We start from the raw sequence: 16,424 nt of genomic DNA, 5'->3' as shown, positions 1-16,424 counted from the left end.
GCCTCGGAACCGGATAGCCGCGCTGCCGGCGCTGCCGCGATAAGTAAACAAGCGAAAAACACTCGGAAAAGCAGGGAATAAGGACTCGAGGAAAATTCACTCTTGCGCCGCGCACGCGCGTCCGCCGTAAAACGGAATCGAACTTTAAGATCCGGCCGGCCCGCGACGCGCAAAGTGGCAACTGAACGATCCTTTTCTCGTTATTCGGCGCGGGAGAAAGAGGTGCAGCGCAGGTGTCGCCGCTGCCGAGCTTTTGCCGCCGAAGTTTTCAGTACACCGGCAGCTTCGAAGTTCCCGCTCGGCATTTATGCGCGTGAAATGAAAACGAGTGCAAGGCGCCGGCCGAGTTCGAGGCAAAGTCCACTAGTACTAGTCGAATCATCGTACACGCGCGAGTATCATCAGGTGTGCACACACGGGCGTGTATCCAGACGGGATTACAGTAAACACGCTTTAACCCAGCAAACTCGGGACAGCAGGGCGGACGCGCGCAGCTCGACTATGGGTTTGAACGGCGCGAAAAGCTAACCGCGGCAAAAACCGCGAGACAGCGTCTGATTGATACGGCCGGAGATATGGAGGGACGGTGAAAGCAAGTGGAATCGATACTTTTTCCGGCGTCGTCGCCGTCGTTAACGAGAGCGCGGAGAGCTCTTTAATAGACTGTTAAAAGTTCCGCCCGTCGCCTATCTAATTACTTTTCAAGTAATTGGCCCTGGCTGCGCTTGTCCCAACAAAATAGTCGATTTTTACCCGGCGACCAAGCGCTGGCTGGAATAAAAATGTGTGCGAGTTGACGGCCGAGCTCGACGTTTCAGGCTGATATGGAAGAGCCAGCGCATTAAATCAGCTTTCGATCGACCCAATTTTCGGACTCCGCTTCTCCACGTGGGAGGAAGAGCTCTCCATTTAAATATAGGTATCGTTGCATTTCATCCCGCACAGTTGCAACTGCGGTGCGGTTGCCCAGATCCCATCGCCGGCGAGTTACCAGGAGCGTAAAAAGGCCACGGCGCCGACAGTATACCCAGCGAGGAAAGCGCGCCGGCGGCGAAAAAGGGCATTAAAGCCTTATCTAGCATTACAGCTGGGGCCGCGGACGGGCAAGAAAGCGCAATATCGCCGCGCCAATGCCGCGACAGGTGTAGGGGGCCGTGGCTATGAGCTGCAGCGAGAGTCCGTTGTTTTAACCGCAATAATAGCGAGATTACGCCGCGCCGGCCGCGGCGACAGCTTGCCCCCCCCCCCTCTCTCTCTCTCTCTCTCTCTCTGCTCCTGCCCTGCACTCGTGCGTGCGGCAAACTTTGCCCGCTTCCCATACAAGCATCGGCGGGACGCGGCTTGTCAACGAGAGCGAGAACGTCGAAGATGGTCGAGGAAGCGGCATTGATCTGCGCCGCTCGCACAAAGGCTTTATCGGCGATTTCCGGCCAGGCTGCGGATTCCCCTTTGTTTACTAATTCTCGTTACTGCAGCGCACTGACCCGCGATGCGGCTGATTAATTAAGAGCGGAGCACAAAAGAAAAATCTTAATAAGCGCGTACGATGCAAGGCTCCGCGCCAACTGTCCCGGAAAGCAGCCGAGAGAGCAGCGCGACGCGGTCCCATTAGCTCCTCTCCCTCGCCCCTGGCGCTCCGATCGTTTCGCAGCGGTCCGAGTGCGAACACGCGCGGATTGCAAGGGCGGCTGGGATCGACGGGCTCACCAGAAAGTCGGCGCTGCCGATGCTCTGCTGCGATCCGTCGGGCGTGACCGCGAGCTCGGCGACGATCGAGCTGGAGAAGCTCCGCCTGGCCTGGTGCCTGCAGCCGCGCCTCTGCGTCGCCAAGCCGGCCAGGCCGGCCAGGAGATCTCCCTCCTGGGCGAGCTCCCTCCCGGGCGAGCGGCCGATGGTGCGGTGCTTGGCGTAGCGCGCCCAGTCGTGGCTGGGCCGCGGCTGGCGCCTGATGCTCTGCAGCGGCTCGAGGTCGCTCGAGCAGAGCTCGTAGTCGCGGGACTCGAGGAAGCCGATGCCCGTGGAGGCCGTCGGCGTCCGGAAGAACCTGCGCTCGCCCGCCATCGTCCAGATCTCCTCGCTCGGCGAGAGCTCGCTGCGCTGCTGCTGCTGCTGCTGCTGCTGCTGCTGCTTCGCGCCCCTGGAATAACGAGCAGCGACGCTTTAGGTATGCCGGCGCTGCCGCCGCCGCCGCCGCCGCCGCCGCGGACTCACCGATGCGGGGCGCTCCTCTCGAGCCAGAGGTCCTCGGGCGAGGAGGCTGCGGCCTGGTTGCCCGTCGCGCTGGCGCTCCTCTGGTTGGCGTAGGAGCACCGCTGCGGGAAGCCCATGCCGTCGTCGAGTCCGGCCGCCCAGAGCGACTCGAGCGGCAGGTCGTGGGCGCCGATGGGGCTGCGCTGCTGCTGCCGAGCCTGCAGGCTCTCCTTGGCGCCGAGCAGCTGGCCGGGCCGCGCGGGGGCCCCCGGGCTCGGGAAGACCCGCTCGGCGCCCTGCAGCACGCAGCACATGCTCGGCCCGCCGTCGGCCACGTCGAAGCCGTCGCCGCCGCCGCCGCCGCCGACGCCCCGGGTGCCCGAGCTCTGCAGGCAACCTATCGTGCCGCCGGGCTCGCCTACGCTCTCAGGACTTTGCTCGGCTGGCGGCGGGCGCTGCTCCCCATCGCGGCTCCGCTACTCTGCAGCAGCTGAAACAACGCGCCTTCGGGTTACGCTCGCGCGACCTCGCCGCGGGTCGATGCTTCAGAGGACCTCGCAGCTGAGCGAAATGCGACTTGGGCGCGGTAATCTCGTTGGCAGAGGCGCTGCTCTTGCTGAGAATTTCAGCTTTCCCCCTGCTAGCCGAGACGAGGTGTGACAGAGGGCCATTTTCCCTCGGATTCAGAGCGCGAGAGACAGAGAGTGAGAGAGAGAGAGAGAGAGAGAAAAAGACGCGCTGGTGCGGAGGCAGGACACTTGCTGGTTCGCGTTGGCTGGCAAAGCACGCTTTTCAATCGCTCCGGCGATCGACTGCGTTTCGCAACGAGCCGAGCGGCTGTATGTGCCATACGGAAGTAATTTACAAACACACCCGCGCGCCCCCAACAACGACGGGGATTGGCCGACTTTGTTTCGCGGAATTTCTAATTTTCCCAGTGGTCACAACGCAACCGGAGAGCATTGAGAGCGATGCTTATCGAATTCGCTCGACTCGCCGGATAAAACGCAGACGCAGAAGCTCGGGGAAACAAAGATCCGCTCATAGCTTTTACGAGGACGGACAACAGAATATATATATATATATACACAGATATTTGTCGAAGCACAAAACTCTCTCGCGCAATATCGCGCAGCAGTATTTTCCTCCGTCCGCTTTGTGCAGTGCCGCGAGTGCATATAGCTATCTCTGCCAGCAGCGCGCGCGCCGGGAGCGTAAAGCCGAGCGTGTTATTATCGCCGGCTCCGGCCGATACGTGCAATTAGAGCGATTTAAAGTTGATTCGATTGCCTTGGCTAGTTCGGCCGGCACCTGCGGCCCACGCGCTCTCCCGCTGCTTCCTTTCGGGCACGAAATCGACTCTGCGCAGCCGCAAGTTCACTTCTGGCCTTTTCCCTCGCACGACGATAACTGCAGCCTCGTGTGATAAAAAATTGCGCGCGCATGTACTCATCGAGAAAAGTCATCGGCACGGCTGTAGGACAGCGGGAGCAGGTCGATGCACCTTCGGCCCCGTTTCGTCAGGAGGATCATTCGTCAGCGCAGAAGCAGCTCGGGTAAGCCCCGAGAGATGCGGCGGCCCGCATCCATCCCGGCTCGCGTTGTAAACCGTATGCCCCGCTTTCATTAGCGGGGCGCATCAGTCTCGGCATCCCGGGCAGGCGGTCCCGCAAAGATAGTGCTTTCAATTTGCAAACTGACGCGACTTGGTACTTTATTTCGCCGGCTGGTAATCACGTTGGTGCGAGGCTTTCCGGCGACGATGAAAAGATGCACTGCGGATGATTCGCGCGGGCCTGATCCCGGGCGCCCGTTAACTATTAGCAATTAACGGGCTTCTTCGAAATAGCTTCGGGGAGGTCAAGTCGCAATCACGAGTCGCGAGGATGCGCGGGGGCACACTCTACTAATATTGGCCAATCGCGCGGCTTAAGTAGATCGCAAACATCCGCAAGTGCAATTTTCTCTTCCCCACTACTTGTAACTTTTGCGCTACTTTCCTACACACGCGCGCGGCGCCCTACGTAAATGGATGCTCCTCGTCGCGGCTCTATTATACGGCCTCCCCCTCTCTCGGTTTGACAAATAATTTGACAAATAATTTGACAAGTACTTTTCGACGACGCCCGGCGCTGCGGGCCGCAACAAGTATCGTCCGCGGCTGCGCCGAGAATTTGCGAGGGCACATTTGAAATATGGAGGGATTAGATAGGGCCGCGCTGAATTTTAAATGGAGGACGATGACGCTGGCGTGACTTATTGTTAGTGCGCGGCGGAGATGGAACATTTTTCGAGAGCCGTCGTGGAAAGCAACGATCGACGACTCTCTGCGAAGAAAATGCCGCAGGAAAAACGCAAAAACCAAGTACGCCCGGCGAGGATAAACTCTTCGCGGCAGCTTCTCTCTCTGGATTCAAGGCAACAGCCGCAGCAGCAGCAGTATAGGAGATAAAAAATCAGCGCTCCTCTTTACGAGCGGATGGAAAACTGGTTTCGTCTCTCTTGCCCCCGCAGGCTATGCGGAGCCGAGCAACTCGATACCCGCCGCCGAGAAACCGAGAGCCACGCGAGGCTGGAGAAACGCCGGCACTACTCGGCTCCTTCGAGTGACACTGCTGCTCTCGCAGTAGGATTGCAGCCACTTTGCTGGCCAGAGACGCGAGGCTTCGACAAAGCAAGCCCCGATAAATCAGCCGTTTTCCATGAAAATCTAGCCGCGCGCAGCTGGGCCGTAGGTGCAAGTAGGCGGAACGCGGATCGGGGCTTTGCGTAAGTACACGTACGCGCGTATCGAGGGAGGACTCTTCGCGCTTCGAGCCGCATCTTCCAGCGGGTGCTCGTTAAACTGGCTCTCTCCCTCTGTAGCCTCTCTAATCCTCTCTGCTCTCTCACATCAGATCACGGGGACGCAAGATCTTCCCTCGTCCTGTGTAATCTTGCAGCTAGCCTATAGGGGGGGGAGCGATGTCTAGTGTCTGACTAGTCGGGTTTCGAGGCGGCGCAAAAACTGTCCCCATCGCAATCCGACATGTTCCGCGAATAATGCGCGCAGCTCGGCGGCCGACACGCGTTGGGCTCCGGTTGAGGGATGGACGGGGCGCGGAACGCGGGAATGTAGGTCAGCGAAAGTAGGCCGTATACGGCGTTTACGCGGCACTTTACCCTGGATACGTCTGCGCGGTGCGTTCGCGAAAATATTCGGCTGGAATGGAATGTCGCATGCGTGCGCGCGAGCTGCCGGCGGAATGCCTGCGACGGAGGGATCGCGAGTGATTTCGGAGGGGAACAACATCTCGCTCTCGATCGGCCCTGATGCTTATTCGATCGTCTCGCCGGGCGGAGGCGAGATCCAAGCAACATCTACTCACGCGCGCAATTATGCCTCGCTTTTTTCCTTTTGGCGGCGTTTATGGTCGGTATTTATGAGCGTTTTGGTGCGATTACACTCGGGCATCGGAGGCTGAGAATAAGCCGTGCGGCTCGTTTTCGGCGCGTCGCGACGAGACCAAGACGGAAACTCCGCAAGACCTGCGCGCGGTACTGCTAACGCAAAGTGGCGGCCAACACGAGCCTTCACTTATCTCCGTCGCAGCAGCCCTCACGCCGTTCATCTTGAACTTTTCTCTCTCCTGCATCGCGCACTTAAGCTCTACTCTGCTTCAGCTCGCCGCCTCTTCCTGTAGCTCGCGCGAGGGAATTATCTTCCCAGCTCCGAGGACAAGCTGGGCGAGCTGGACAAGCTTGACAAGCTGGACAAGGAACGCCCCGTGCAAAAGTATATCCTAGCCCTTTCTTTCTCCTTCGCCGAAACTTTCCCGATAAGTACGCCTTTTTACGAGTTTGCACGAATTCACAAAGTCATCGCCTTCTAGCCCTTTCTCGTCTATTCCCGCCTCGTTAGCGGGGTGTATTAGCCGCGCGGCCAACGATTCTTTCGCCGCCAAGATGCGACGCGTACGAAAAGTTCATGCGTTACGGATGCGCGCCGAATATTTTTAACGATCTCAAAGTGGAAATAAAAGCCGCGCGGACTGCAGGGCGCTGTTCGCGTGTGCTCGCCCGCGAGGAAAGCCGCGACGATTTTCCAGAGTATCAAGCGCACGTGCGTCTCGACGAGGCGAGCGTGAAGAGCGTGAAGAGCGTTGCTGCAGTCGAACGGGCGAAAATGTCCGCAACGCTCCTCGTTACGCGAGCGCGAAAGTCTGTCCATTAACGCGAACCCTTGCAGAGCTTGCCGGCGACAGCGTGAAGCGGGCCATAACGAGGGCGCCTTTGTCGGCGAGCGAGTCGGAGCGCGAGCATATAAGGGAATAGCTCCGACGGGGGGCTTGACGAGGGTTCGAAATATCGCGAAAGTGCGCCGGCTGATTGATTGCGAGGCGCGGAGAGAAAAGCTCCTTTCTCAAGACTCTCCCGCCAGTCCGAGCTTGACTACGCACTCCCGGATGAGAAAGTATTGGAAATGTTATGTCTACGTCAATTGTCAGCGAACTGACACGAGACCGAAGCCGAAGTGGGTGGAAAAGGATTGCCGCGGGAATCGCGATTCTAATTCGATTGGAATTCGATTTCCCGGGGCCTCGAATGAAAATATGGCCTTGATCCGTGCTCTGATTAACGGATGAACCGAGGATGAGCCGCCGGGAGCCCGAGCCGATTTCGCAGAACCGGGGCGCAACAGCAGAAACTCCACTCTCTCGTCCCGCTCTCCCCCACCGCGAGTCAAGAGGGCCGGAAGGAAGGAGCAGACGCAACGGAGCGCCGCCGGCTAAATCAACAGGCAAACAAAAGGACCGACTTGCACTCGTGGCTTGGAGGTCTCTGAAGCATCGCCCGGCGCCGAAGCGATCGGATGGGACTCGAAATACCTGGCAGCAGGCTTCTCTCAGCAGTCAACTGCGGCGCCGCTCAGCAAATGCGCCTCGCGAACTCGTCACTCGCTACTCGATTCTCTCGGCTCCTCTCTCTTCCCGTCCATCCCGGAGATCGTGGGAGCACACTGGCTCGCGGCCGTCACAAGAGCCATCGGATCGTTGACCCTACCGCGAGGACTCGCGTCGCTGCGCGCGCACCTGGAACGAGCTCGCCTGCGTGGTCGGAGGCGTCGGGACGCGCACTGCCGCCGGACTCCGGAGCCGAGTCTAAAACAGCCCCACCCGGCGCCGCGCGGATTCATCCCCCGCCGCAGTTGCCCGGAGCAACGCGCAGCCGCTATCCACCTACCCCCGTCCCGCCGTCCCGCCGTCCCGCCGTCTCGCCGTCCCGCCGTCCCGTCCGGCACCTATTTCCACTACTCGCAGGAGCACGATGACACGCAGCCTCCGATTTTCCGGATCCAGCTTAATTTCCGATGCTCGGATATCGCGTTCCCTTGATTAGCCAACCAGCCGAGCTCTCCATGCGCCACCAGTCCTAATCCATCTCTAACTCCGTCGAATCATTAGTATTATTCAGTGTTATTCGACATTTCCAGAACTCGGGCAACTGCATGTCTCTCGCTGCGGTACTGCAGTGCGCAAAGCCGAGAAGCAAGTTCTCCGAAAGCAGTCTTAACGTTGCGAGTAGCTTAACAAGATGCTCCCGGAGCGGCGGCAGCAGCCAGCCCGAAGCTATAGACGCGGACGGGGGGGGGGGGGGGGGGGAAAGTCCTTCGTTTTACACAGCGAGGAGTCCTGCTTCCTTTTTTCTTCCTAACCAATCGGGCTGTCTGGCGAGGCAGCGACGACGTGCCTTATCGAATGCCCCGCAGAGAAGAATTCAAATCAAATTTCTCTCGGCCTGTTCGCACCGTTCGGCTGCAAGTGCAGCTGATTTGAATAAGAGGAGTATGGCTTAACGACCCCCGCCCCCCCCCCCGACGTGCGAAGATTCGCGAAAATCAGGATGTTCTCCGCTCCACAGGCTGGCGACAAACGGTCATCAGTGGCACGCATCCATGAGCGCAAATGGATTCGCGAGCGAACGGGGCCGGCGGGCTCCGTTTTATCCCCGATCGCACTTCCGAGCCACGTACGCGCAAACACGCGGGATCCGATGTTTTATTTTTCTATGCAGACGCGTTTTCGAGGCACATCCGGCGACACCGTTAATGCCACTCTGCCCGCTGCACTCGCCTCATTACATTATCGTAGTGATTAGCCGCAGCCCCGACATCCGAGAGTTCGCGCTCGCCGTGATCGTCGCGAATCGAAATAAGCGCGCGGGATACGACCAACCACCTGTCCGCGACAACTAGGCGAACAGCGCCGTCGCGGATAATCTCGAATTCCCAGCGCCTCGCGCAGCCATTCCCGCGACCAGATTGTCCGGCGGCAGCGCAACGCCATCAAGCCGGAAATGAGAGAAGAGCACGTCTCTCAGCTCTCGCTACACTGCCTCGCGCAGGGATCAAAGCTCAGATAGGGGCTGATGGACTTTTTCATCAACAGTAGGAGCGCGAATAATTTCGGACGATGCAACTCGGATCGATCGAGCCTCCCGCGCTAACAAAGACGCATTTCGCAACAGCCGAGCTTCCATTAGCGGCGTATCGCGGCTCAGATGCGCTTTGATTTTGACTTTCGAATATGAGCGCCGTTCACTTAACGACTTGCTTGAGCAATTGTGCAAACTTCCATCAGAGTCCGAAGCGTGTTTGTGCACGAGTATCGTGTCGTCGTATCGGCGTTGACGAGGCTTTGTGCCAGTAGCCGATCTCCCACAACGGCGTTCCATCGGCGTCTCTTGAGGGAAAATCCAACTATATACGAATCCGCACTTCTTCCGCTTCGCTCGCCTCCACCCTCCGGCGAGGTAACCTGGTTTTCGTTACTTGCGCTCTCTCTCTCTCTCTCTCTCTCACACTCCATCGTTTCGAGATTCAATTGGATCCCCCTGCGGCTTCGACTTGGAATCCACGCTCGCTTTAATCCGAGATCAACATAATATGGCAGAGTAACTCCTGCAGCCATCCTCACTCGACAGTTGCGCCTTCTTTCTACTTTCCCAGGGCATTTCGTCCAAGATCAGAGGAAGATTGATCAAAGCACGACGCGACAAAGCGGGTTCTCGCGCGAAGCGAGCGGTAAAATTAAATGCCCCCGCCCGCGATTAATTATTTACACGGGAAGCGTGAAAGTTGCGTACTGCAGGCTCCCGGCTCAAAAGCTCTCCCGCCAACTCGATGCAAACTTTTAAAAAGTTCCAACCCGTTCTTCTTTTTAACAGCACGATTCCGCGCTTCGGATGCCAATTAGGATTCCCCCGGCAGCGGCGTAGGAAATTATCGTGGGAAAAAATGTCGCGAATTTGAAATTCCCAACGCGGCTGTATAATATCCCGAGCGCACTTGGCCTCTCGCCTCGATGAACCCGATCTCACTCTCTCGCACGCGTCCCCGAATTCGAAATTCTAAACTAGCTACTACGTGCGGGCCGTGTAACCGTAGCAGTTTTCTGCGTAATTTCATTCCAGCTTGAGTGAAAAGGCACGTCGAATCGAGTCTGCGGTGAATAAGTCTGCTTGCGAGAAGAGAAGAGCGGACGTAAGCTCGGAGCCGCCTCTTGGCTTCTCCACGAAACAAGCAGCCAAGCCTTTATAACGCGGAATGAAGATTAACGAGCGCCATTGTTTGGGCCGTTAAAGCTGAGCTAACCCCTCTTGCCGGCGACGTGAAGAATACGCCGAACGACCTGATATAAGTGGCGCTCTCTGATATTCCACGCTGCACACGCGGCGGCGGCGGCGGCGGCGGCGTCGTCGATAAATTTTCGAGGGCTCGAGTGCCACTTGCGCCCGGCGATTAATACCGCGGGCTTTCTTATTCCGGGATGCGAATTCGGTAGGACTTGCGCGCAGAGGCCGAATTTCCCAGCGACGCATAACTTGCATTTAATTGAAAGGAAGAAAGCCGATTTTTCGTTTAAACGCTCCGGCAAAAGAAGCATCGCGAAAATCCTGATACCGCGGGGAATTTCATTTACATGCAAATAAAAGCACGGGGCGGCGGCGGCGAGCCTGCTCACAAGCACCCGTGTGATTTACTTTTATTAATTAAAAACTTCCGCCTCTCCGCGGCTGTGTGCGCGTTTCGCGCTCTTTCTCGTCAGCTGTATGTATCATCGCCGCGCTTTCGAAAAATTGCGCTCGTAAAGCGCCGGCCGTATTTCAAGTTTTGCGCTCGGGAGAAACGCGCGGGAACTCGGGCGATAAAAATGCTCCTCGATTCCACTCCAGGGAGCGGTATAACCGTCCTCGCCGGCGGAAAAAGCCTCCGCGCGATTAACGATATTTAGTGCGAGTGCGTGATCCCGAGGTCCGACTCGATTTGAAGGATGGCTCGCGGCGAAATTTCGGTTTCCGGGGCTCCCAGTCTCTACCAGGGAGCTTCTCTGAGAACCTGCAACAAGAGTGCTAGCTTGAACTTGCAACGAAACACGTCAATATTTATGACGCCCTCGGCCGCTCCGCCGAGAGAGTCGAGAGCCCGGCTGCAGCAGCGGAACAAGCGACGTTAGCCAGCAGGTCTCGCTTAGAAAAGCTTCGGCGAGCCGCAGAAATTATTCCGGGCACGCGTGCGCGTGAGTGCAGTCGTCTTCGCTTCGTTCTCCAATTCCCATAGTAGCAGCGCTCGCCGCGGCGAGCGCAGCAAATTGCGCGGAAAGCCCGGGATTAGATTAGCAGTTTGCAAAATCGGAAGCCCGCAGAGCAACTGGAGGCGCGCACTCGTTTTTGAGTGGCTATTCTCGAGTCGGGCAGGCTTTTTCTCTCGCCGACGCTAATGCTATCGGCTACTCGTATCCGCTTATGCGCGCCGAGGAGAGTCAAGTTTTCGTCGCGGAAATGATGAATAATATATGAGCTCGCGAGAGATTGAATGATCGCCGTTTGAATATTTATGCAGTCTGCCTCGGATCTCGATTGTTATGCAGAGCCGGAGTCGGAGCTAAGAATTAGATTGGCTCGACGCGAAATATAAAGAAGAATGGACTATCGATGAGGTAAAGGTGGAGTGCTCCTCTTATCCAGCGATCCCTATTATTTGTCCTTTCTGTGCTCTATATGCTCGAGCGCGTCCCCCATACGACATATTTTAAATACTCGGGCTAGTGCAGTTTCGCTTCCCGATGAATTATTGATGCGTCGGGGTATATATATAGTAATCCATCAGCAAACCAAACGCGCACGAATAATGCGCCGCTCACACGTCATTGAGCCCAGTCGATAAGAACACGCAATAGCGAGTGAACCGTTGCCGAGTCCCAGCACTTATACTACTCCTCCTACTCCGCTTTTCGTCAGTCCAGCAATCATACTGCAGCAGAGGAGCTCGGAGCAGCAGCAGCAGCAGTCCCGAGTCGCACACGCCGCTGCGGAGCGAGAGAGTACATACGCCCGGTGGATAAACACCGCCTGGGAGAAATTGATTTTCGCGCGCGGAACCTGAACCCGCGGAGATATCGCTGCTAGGCAGCGGCGCTTGATACCCAATAACCCGAGAGTGAAGAAGCTGTACACAGAATTTCCAGAACGGCCGTTTGACATATTATCAGCGGGACAAGCGAGGCCAGAAGCGAGCTGTACGAAGGAGCGTAATATCCCTCTTTGCAGTGCCCCGCCGCGGTTCATCCGGATAACGGCCAAGGCCACGCAATATCCTCTGGAGCTCGGCAAAAACAAGGAGCTCTCCGCCGCCGCGGCGCGTGGTCACTTTTTCGTTCCTGAGAGATTCCCGCTCATCTCGCCTGTTCACGCGTCGATCGGGAATTAGTTCTGCGAAAAAGGCCGGCGGATGTTCTCCGAGGGATGCACCCGATTGTTGCTCATTCCCTGGACGGAGCTGGGAGTCGTTCGAGCCGAGCTTTGATAGCAGCAAGTTCCGGCGGCGCTCTCTCTCTCTCTCTCTCTCTCAAGATTCGCTGATTCGATTTGCTCGAATCGGCAAGCAATTCCAGCGTCGAAATTTGCACAGGCGGCTCGCGGGACTCGGGCAAACTGACGAGCTGCGCATTTTCCAAAGACAGAAGGCCGTAAAGCTCCGTGCATCAAAAAGCCATTTCCTCAAGGAGGAGGAGAGGCGGGCTCGCGTGGGACGCTGCATAGATTTCGAGTGCATGCGCGCCTCTCGATCGCGAGCGGCAGCGATTTACGAGGTAGACAGAAAAATGCCCTCCTCATATATTTCCCTAGTGTGGCGTTACATTTGACGCGGCTCGAGACGAGCTCGTAAATCTCGCCGCCGGAGGACAGGCTTCTCGCTAATGGCGCGCGAGGGAATTGGTTCAGTCGATCGGACGCGCGATCGAGAACTCATTGAAAGCCACATCAGCCCGAGCTGCTGCAGCGTTCTCCATCTCTTTTTCTTTGCTCCTCTCTTGACGGCTCTGTTTGTCCGGCTGTCGCCCGGCGCGTTCGACGCGACGACACTATTCCCGATGCAGCGTACGTTCGCAGCCGTACGTGCGCGCACGCCGTCAAATGCACTCGCCGCCGACAATGGACCTGCCCCCGTGTAACGCCGCCCGACACACTCTACGCGTCGGATATCTCCCGAGAAATATCGTTACGTTTATGGACCTTGCAATTCTCGGCGCTTCTTCAGTCTGCAGTCCGCAAACCCTCCTCCGCAAACCCTCCCCGTGGATCCCCCCCCCCCTTGTGGCGATTTCATATAGGGCTTCTCGTTACTCTGCACTTCGCTAAAGGCACCGATTCGCAACAACGCTGTCGTCGCTCAATCGACGAACCGATGCCGCCAACGAGAGTTGCGAAATTTCTATCGCCGTCGCCGTGCAGCCTCTACTCTCCAAATGATCAATTCGCGAGTAAAGAAGCCGCTGGGGCCTTATTGGAAAAATCGACGCTAGACGAAAATGTTCCGGCTGAAATGCAGCATTACGTCCGTCGTGCAATTTATAACGTCTTCCTTGCGTGTTAAAGCGCGGCATGAACGGCATACCTAACGCAGCTCGCCCCCTCTCTGCGCCCGCGCGCACGCTCGAATCATAAATCCTCCCCCACCTCGAAGCGCTTGCACACCTATATATATGCAACTGAGCCTGTGCACTGTCCAGCGCTGCTGCATTCGGTATGCGAGCTCGGATCTAGAAAACGTATCGAAAACGATTGGTCGTCACGGACAGTTTTTATCGAGTTAGTTATTCGGCTCGTGGTTCGTGCGCCGTCGTACACAGCTGACTCATGCGGCAGAGGCAGCCTAGTCGTTACGCTGCTCCTTAGTGGCTATCCGCTCGAATTGAAGAAGAAACGACCTCTGACTCGGTGACTTAATTGACACTCGGGGCAAAGTTCACGTGTCACTCGAGATACTTTTCCGGCGCTCCGCGCGATTGATAGAGTCGAGCCCCCCGCCCGCGTATTAACTTTTCGTCGTTCAATTTGGAGGACACAGGACACGCTATTAGAATATCTTTTGTGCAAAGTTTGATAGCTTCGAGCCAGCTGGGAAATTCAATGTATGCGGCTTCGAAACGTGTTTACAGGTGACTGCGTTATTTTGACCAACCACCGAATCGCGATTGGCAAATCTCGACTGCGCACCCGGGCCAATGGTGCAAATAACTACTCTGATCAATTTCATAGCTCGGATGCAGCTCGCTGCTGTCAATAGCAGCTGCGGCAAAACGCTCAGAGTCGGTTGTACTCACCAGTTTCGCGAGCTCGAACTGCCCCTTCCTGAGCAGGTCCATCAGCTTCTTCCGCTCCATCTCCTCCTTGGTCACGTAAATCTTGCCGCCGTCGAGCTGGCCCTGCTGATGCTGCCTCGCGTGGACTTTCTCGTAGTCGTCGTTGAGGACGCTGTTGTAGTTGAGCGGCTTGACGATCGGAGACGGCTCCCGCCGGCTTTCCGCGGCATCGGGCGGACAGGCTCGGGGAGGCGGCGCCGGCGGCAGGTCCTGCTTGAACTGGAGGTTCTTCACCAGCACCTCGTTCACCACTGCGCCGTTTTCGCTCGGCGCTCTCTCGCGGATCGCGCTGTACGCGGGCTCGTTGCTGGTCGACGACGGCGTCGAATCGGGCTTGGCGGGCGGATTCTCATGCTCCTTGCGACGGATCCTCTCGCTCTCGATCAGGTTCAGCTTGAGGGTGCTTCTGGATTCGTAGGAGGTCGCGTCCGACTTGTCGGCGCTCTCGACGCTCTCCTTCGAGCGTTCGTGGAAGGTTTCGAAGCCCGCCTGCCTGGGCTGCTCGGGACTGGGGGGCTTCGCCGCGCAGCTGTCCTCCCTCCTCTTCAGCCTGAAGCTAGGCGACCTCTGCAAGAGCTTCAAGCAGTGGTTGAGACCGGACTCGGGCGGCCGCACCGCCTCGTCCCTGCCCGCTTCCCTGCTGCAGGCCTCCCCGTAGACGAAGTTGGTTCGCCCAGGCCTGAAGACCGACTCCAAATCGTCGGCGTGAATGACCTCCGGCTGCAGCGTCGTCTCGTAGATCTTCTCCACGCGCCTCGCCGGCGAGTCCGGCTCGGCGTTCGGCTTGAAACTCGACTGCCCCCTGTCGTGGCCCTTGCTGGGGTGGAAGCCGTCGCTCCTGCTCGGCGACATGGGCGACTTGCTCCTCGTCTCGATGAGCACGTTCGAGCCCTGCAGGCTCCTCGACTTGGGCGCCCTCTGCTCGGCCCTGCCCTGGAAGGCCCGGACCCGCGCGCTCACCGGGCCGCAGTGCTCCTGGCGGAGCTCTGAGCCGGATTCCGTGGCCGGCTCGGCCTGCCTGCTCGACTTGGAGCGCGTGCTCTCGCGCTTGAAGGACGCCTGCCGCGTGAGCGCGACCTCGCCGCCGGCCATCTCGTTTCTGGCCTTGATCAGGCTGGATATTCGATTCTCCATCTGGTGCCTCGCGCGCGCGCTCTTGCTGCTCCTGGCCGCCTGCTCCGGCGGAAGGGGCTCCGGCCTCTGGGACGGGCTGGCTTCCCTCGAGCGGAGCACGGCGTTCGACTGCTGCTTCTGGAGGCGAGCCTTGCCCTTGAGGGCGAGGTACTGCTTGTACGTTCCCCTGCTGGTGTTGGCGCCGACGCTCGGCTTGGCTTGGAGGCCCTCGCAGGCGGTGAGGTCGTCGTAGCTGGAGGAGCCGTTGAGCTGGGAGCGCCGCGACCTCGCCTCCTGCTGCCTGAGCCTGCGGTAGCTCTTGGCCTCGGCGCTGCTGTTGGACCTGGTGAGGCCGGGCCGGGCGTCCTTGGCGAAGCCCGCGCAGTTCTGGCTGCGCGTCTGGCTGAGCCACTCGTCCACCCTCTTCTGCACCTCGCCCTTGCGCAGCAGGAGCTCCGGCGGCGACTTGGCCGAGCTCAGGCTCGAGCGAACCTCCGGGTTCTGCGGCTGGAAGGGGCCGGCCAGGCCCTCGGAGCCCTCGGCCGGCGGGGCCTGCCGGTCTCTCGAGCGCTGCCGGACCTGCGTCTGCCTGCTGACCTTGGTCGGCGCGAGCTGCCGCTGGGGCCCGGCGCAGCTGCTCCTCGAGCTGTGCTGGCGCCTCTGGTAGTCCATCATCTGCTGGAAGTTGGCGAGCTCGAGGCAGCCGAGCTCTATGTCGCTGAGATCGGAGGAGCGCCGGTAATCGAGCTCCTCGAACTCGTCGAGGATGTTGTTCACCGACTGCGTGTCGATCGAGCTCGTGCTCTTGGACTTGTTCCTCGCGAGGCACTCGTCGCTGCTCGAGTGGCCCTGGAAGTTTCGGTACTGCTGCTGGAGCCTCGCGTGGTTGGTCAGCCGTCGCCTCGGGTGCGGACTGAGCCGCTCGTACCTGTCCTGCGGCTGGCCAGCTCGCCTGGGCCGGTGCGAGCCGCGCGGGTGCATCCTGCCGGCTGCTCTTGGCTCTTGGTCGCTCTCTCACGGGTCACGGGTGCGCGGCGCCGAGGAAGCGCCGTAGTAGAAGGAGCCGGCGCGCTCTCGGCATCGCTTCCGCCGCCTTGGTCTGAAACACACGGAGCATAATGCGTGATTAGCGGGAGGGAACTCGAGGTCGCCGCCACGCGGACGAGAGAGAAATAGCCCAAGTAAAGGTAAAGCGGCGCGAAACGGGACGATCAGGAAGGCGGCGGTCGAAAAGAATGTCATCGTGAAAATCGGCTCGCGTCCCGCCGAACAATCATCGCACCTCTCGCGAGTTGAACGCACGCCTATAACGAGAGAGCGCCTGGCGTACAGTCGCCCGTCCCTCTCATCTCGCTCTCTCTCTCTCTCTCTCTCTCCCTCTCTCTCTGATGTTGCGGAGAGCGCGCGCGTGCACGCAAGAGCGTCGACATAGAATCG

The 16,424-nt window shown here is 58.6% G+C and overlaps 1 protein-coding gene across 4 annotated transcripts in view; it reads right to left on the bottom strand.

The window, feature by feature from the left end:
- LOC100677826 overlaps positions 1–16,424 on the bottom strand; it is a 47,698-nt gene that overhangs the window by 26,051 nt on the left and 5,223 nt on the right. For all 4 annotated transcript variants that reach the window (XR_004344672.1, XM_008217918.4, XM_016982328.3 and 1 more), the window contains one exon: positions 13,836–16,086. Coding sequence is in view for 3 of the 4 variants with exons in the window: in XM_008217918.4 (XP_008216140.1) it covers positions 13,836–15,968 (2,133 nt within the window). In the remaining variant the exon portion in view is untranslated. The remainder of the gene's footprint in view (positions 1–13,835; positions 16,087–16,424) is intronic.

The sequence above is a fragment of the Nasonia vitripennis genome, chromosome 2 (genome assembly GCF_009193385.2).
Source record: "Nasonia vitripennis strain AsymCx chromosome 2, Nvit_psr_1.1, whole genome shotgun sequence".
Lineage (NCBI taxonomy): Eukaryota > Metazoa > Arthropoda > Insecta > Hymenoptera > Pteromalidae > Nasonia > Nasonia vitripennis.
Note: the sequence above shows the minus strand (reverse complement) of the source record. Positions and strands in the feature narration are given on the sequence as shown.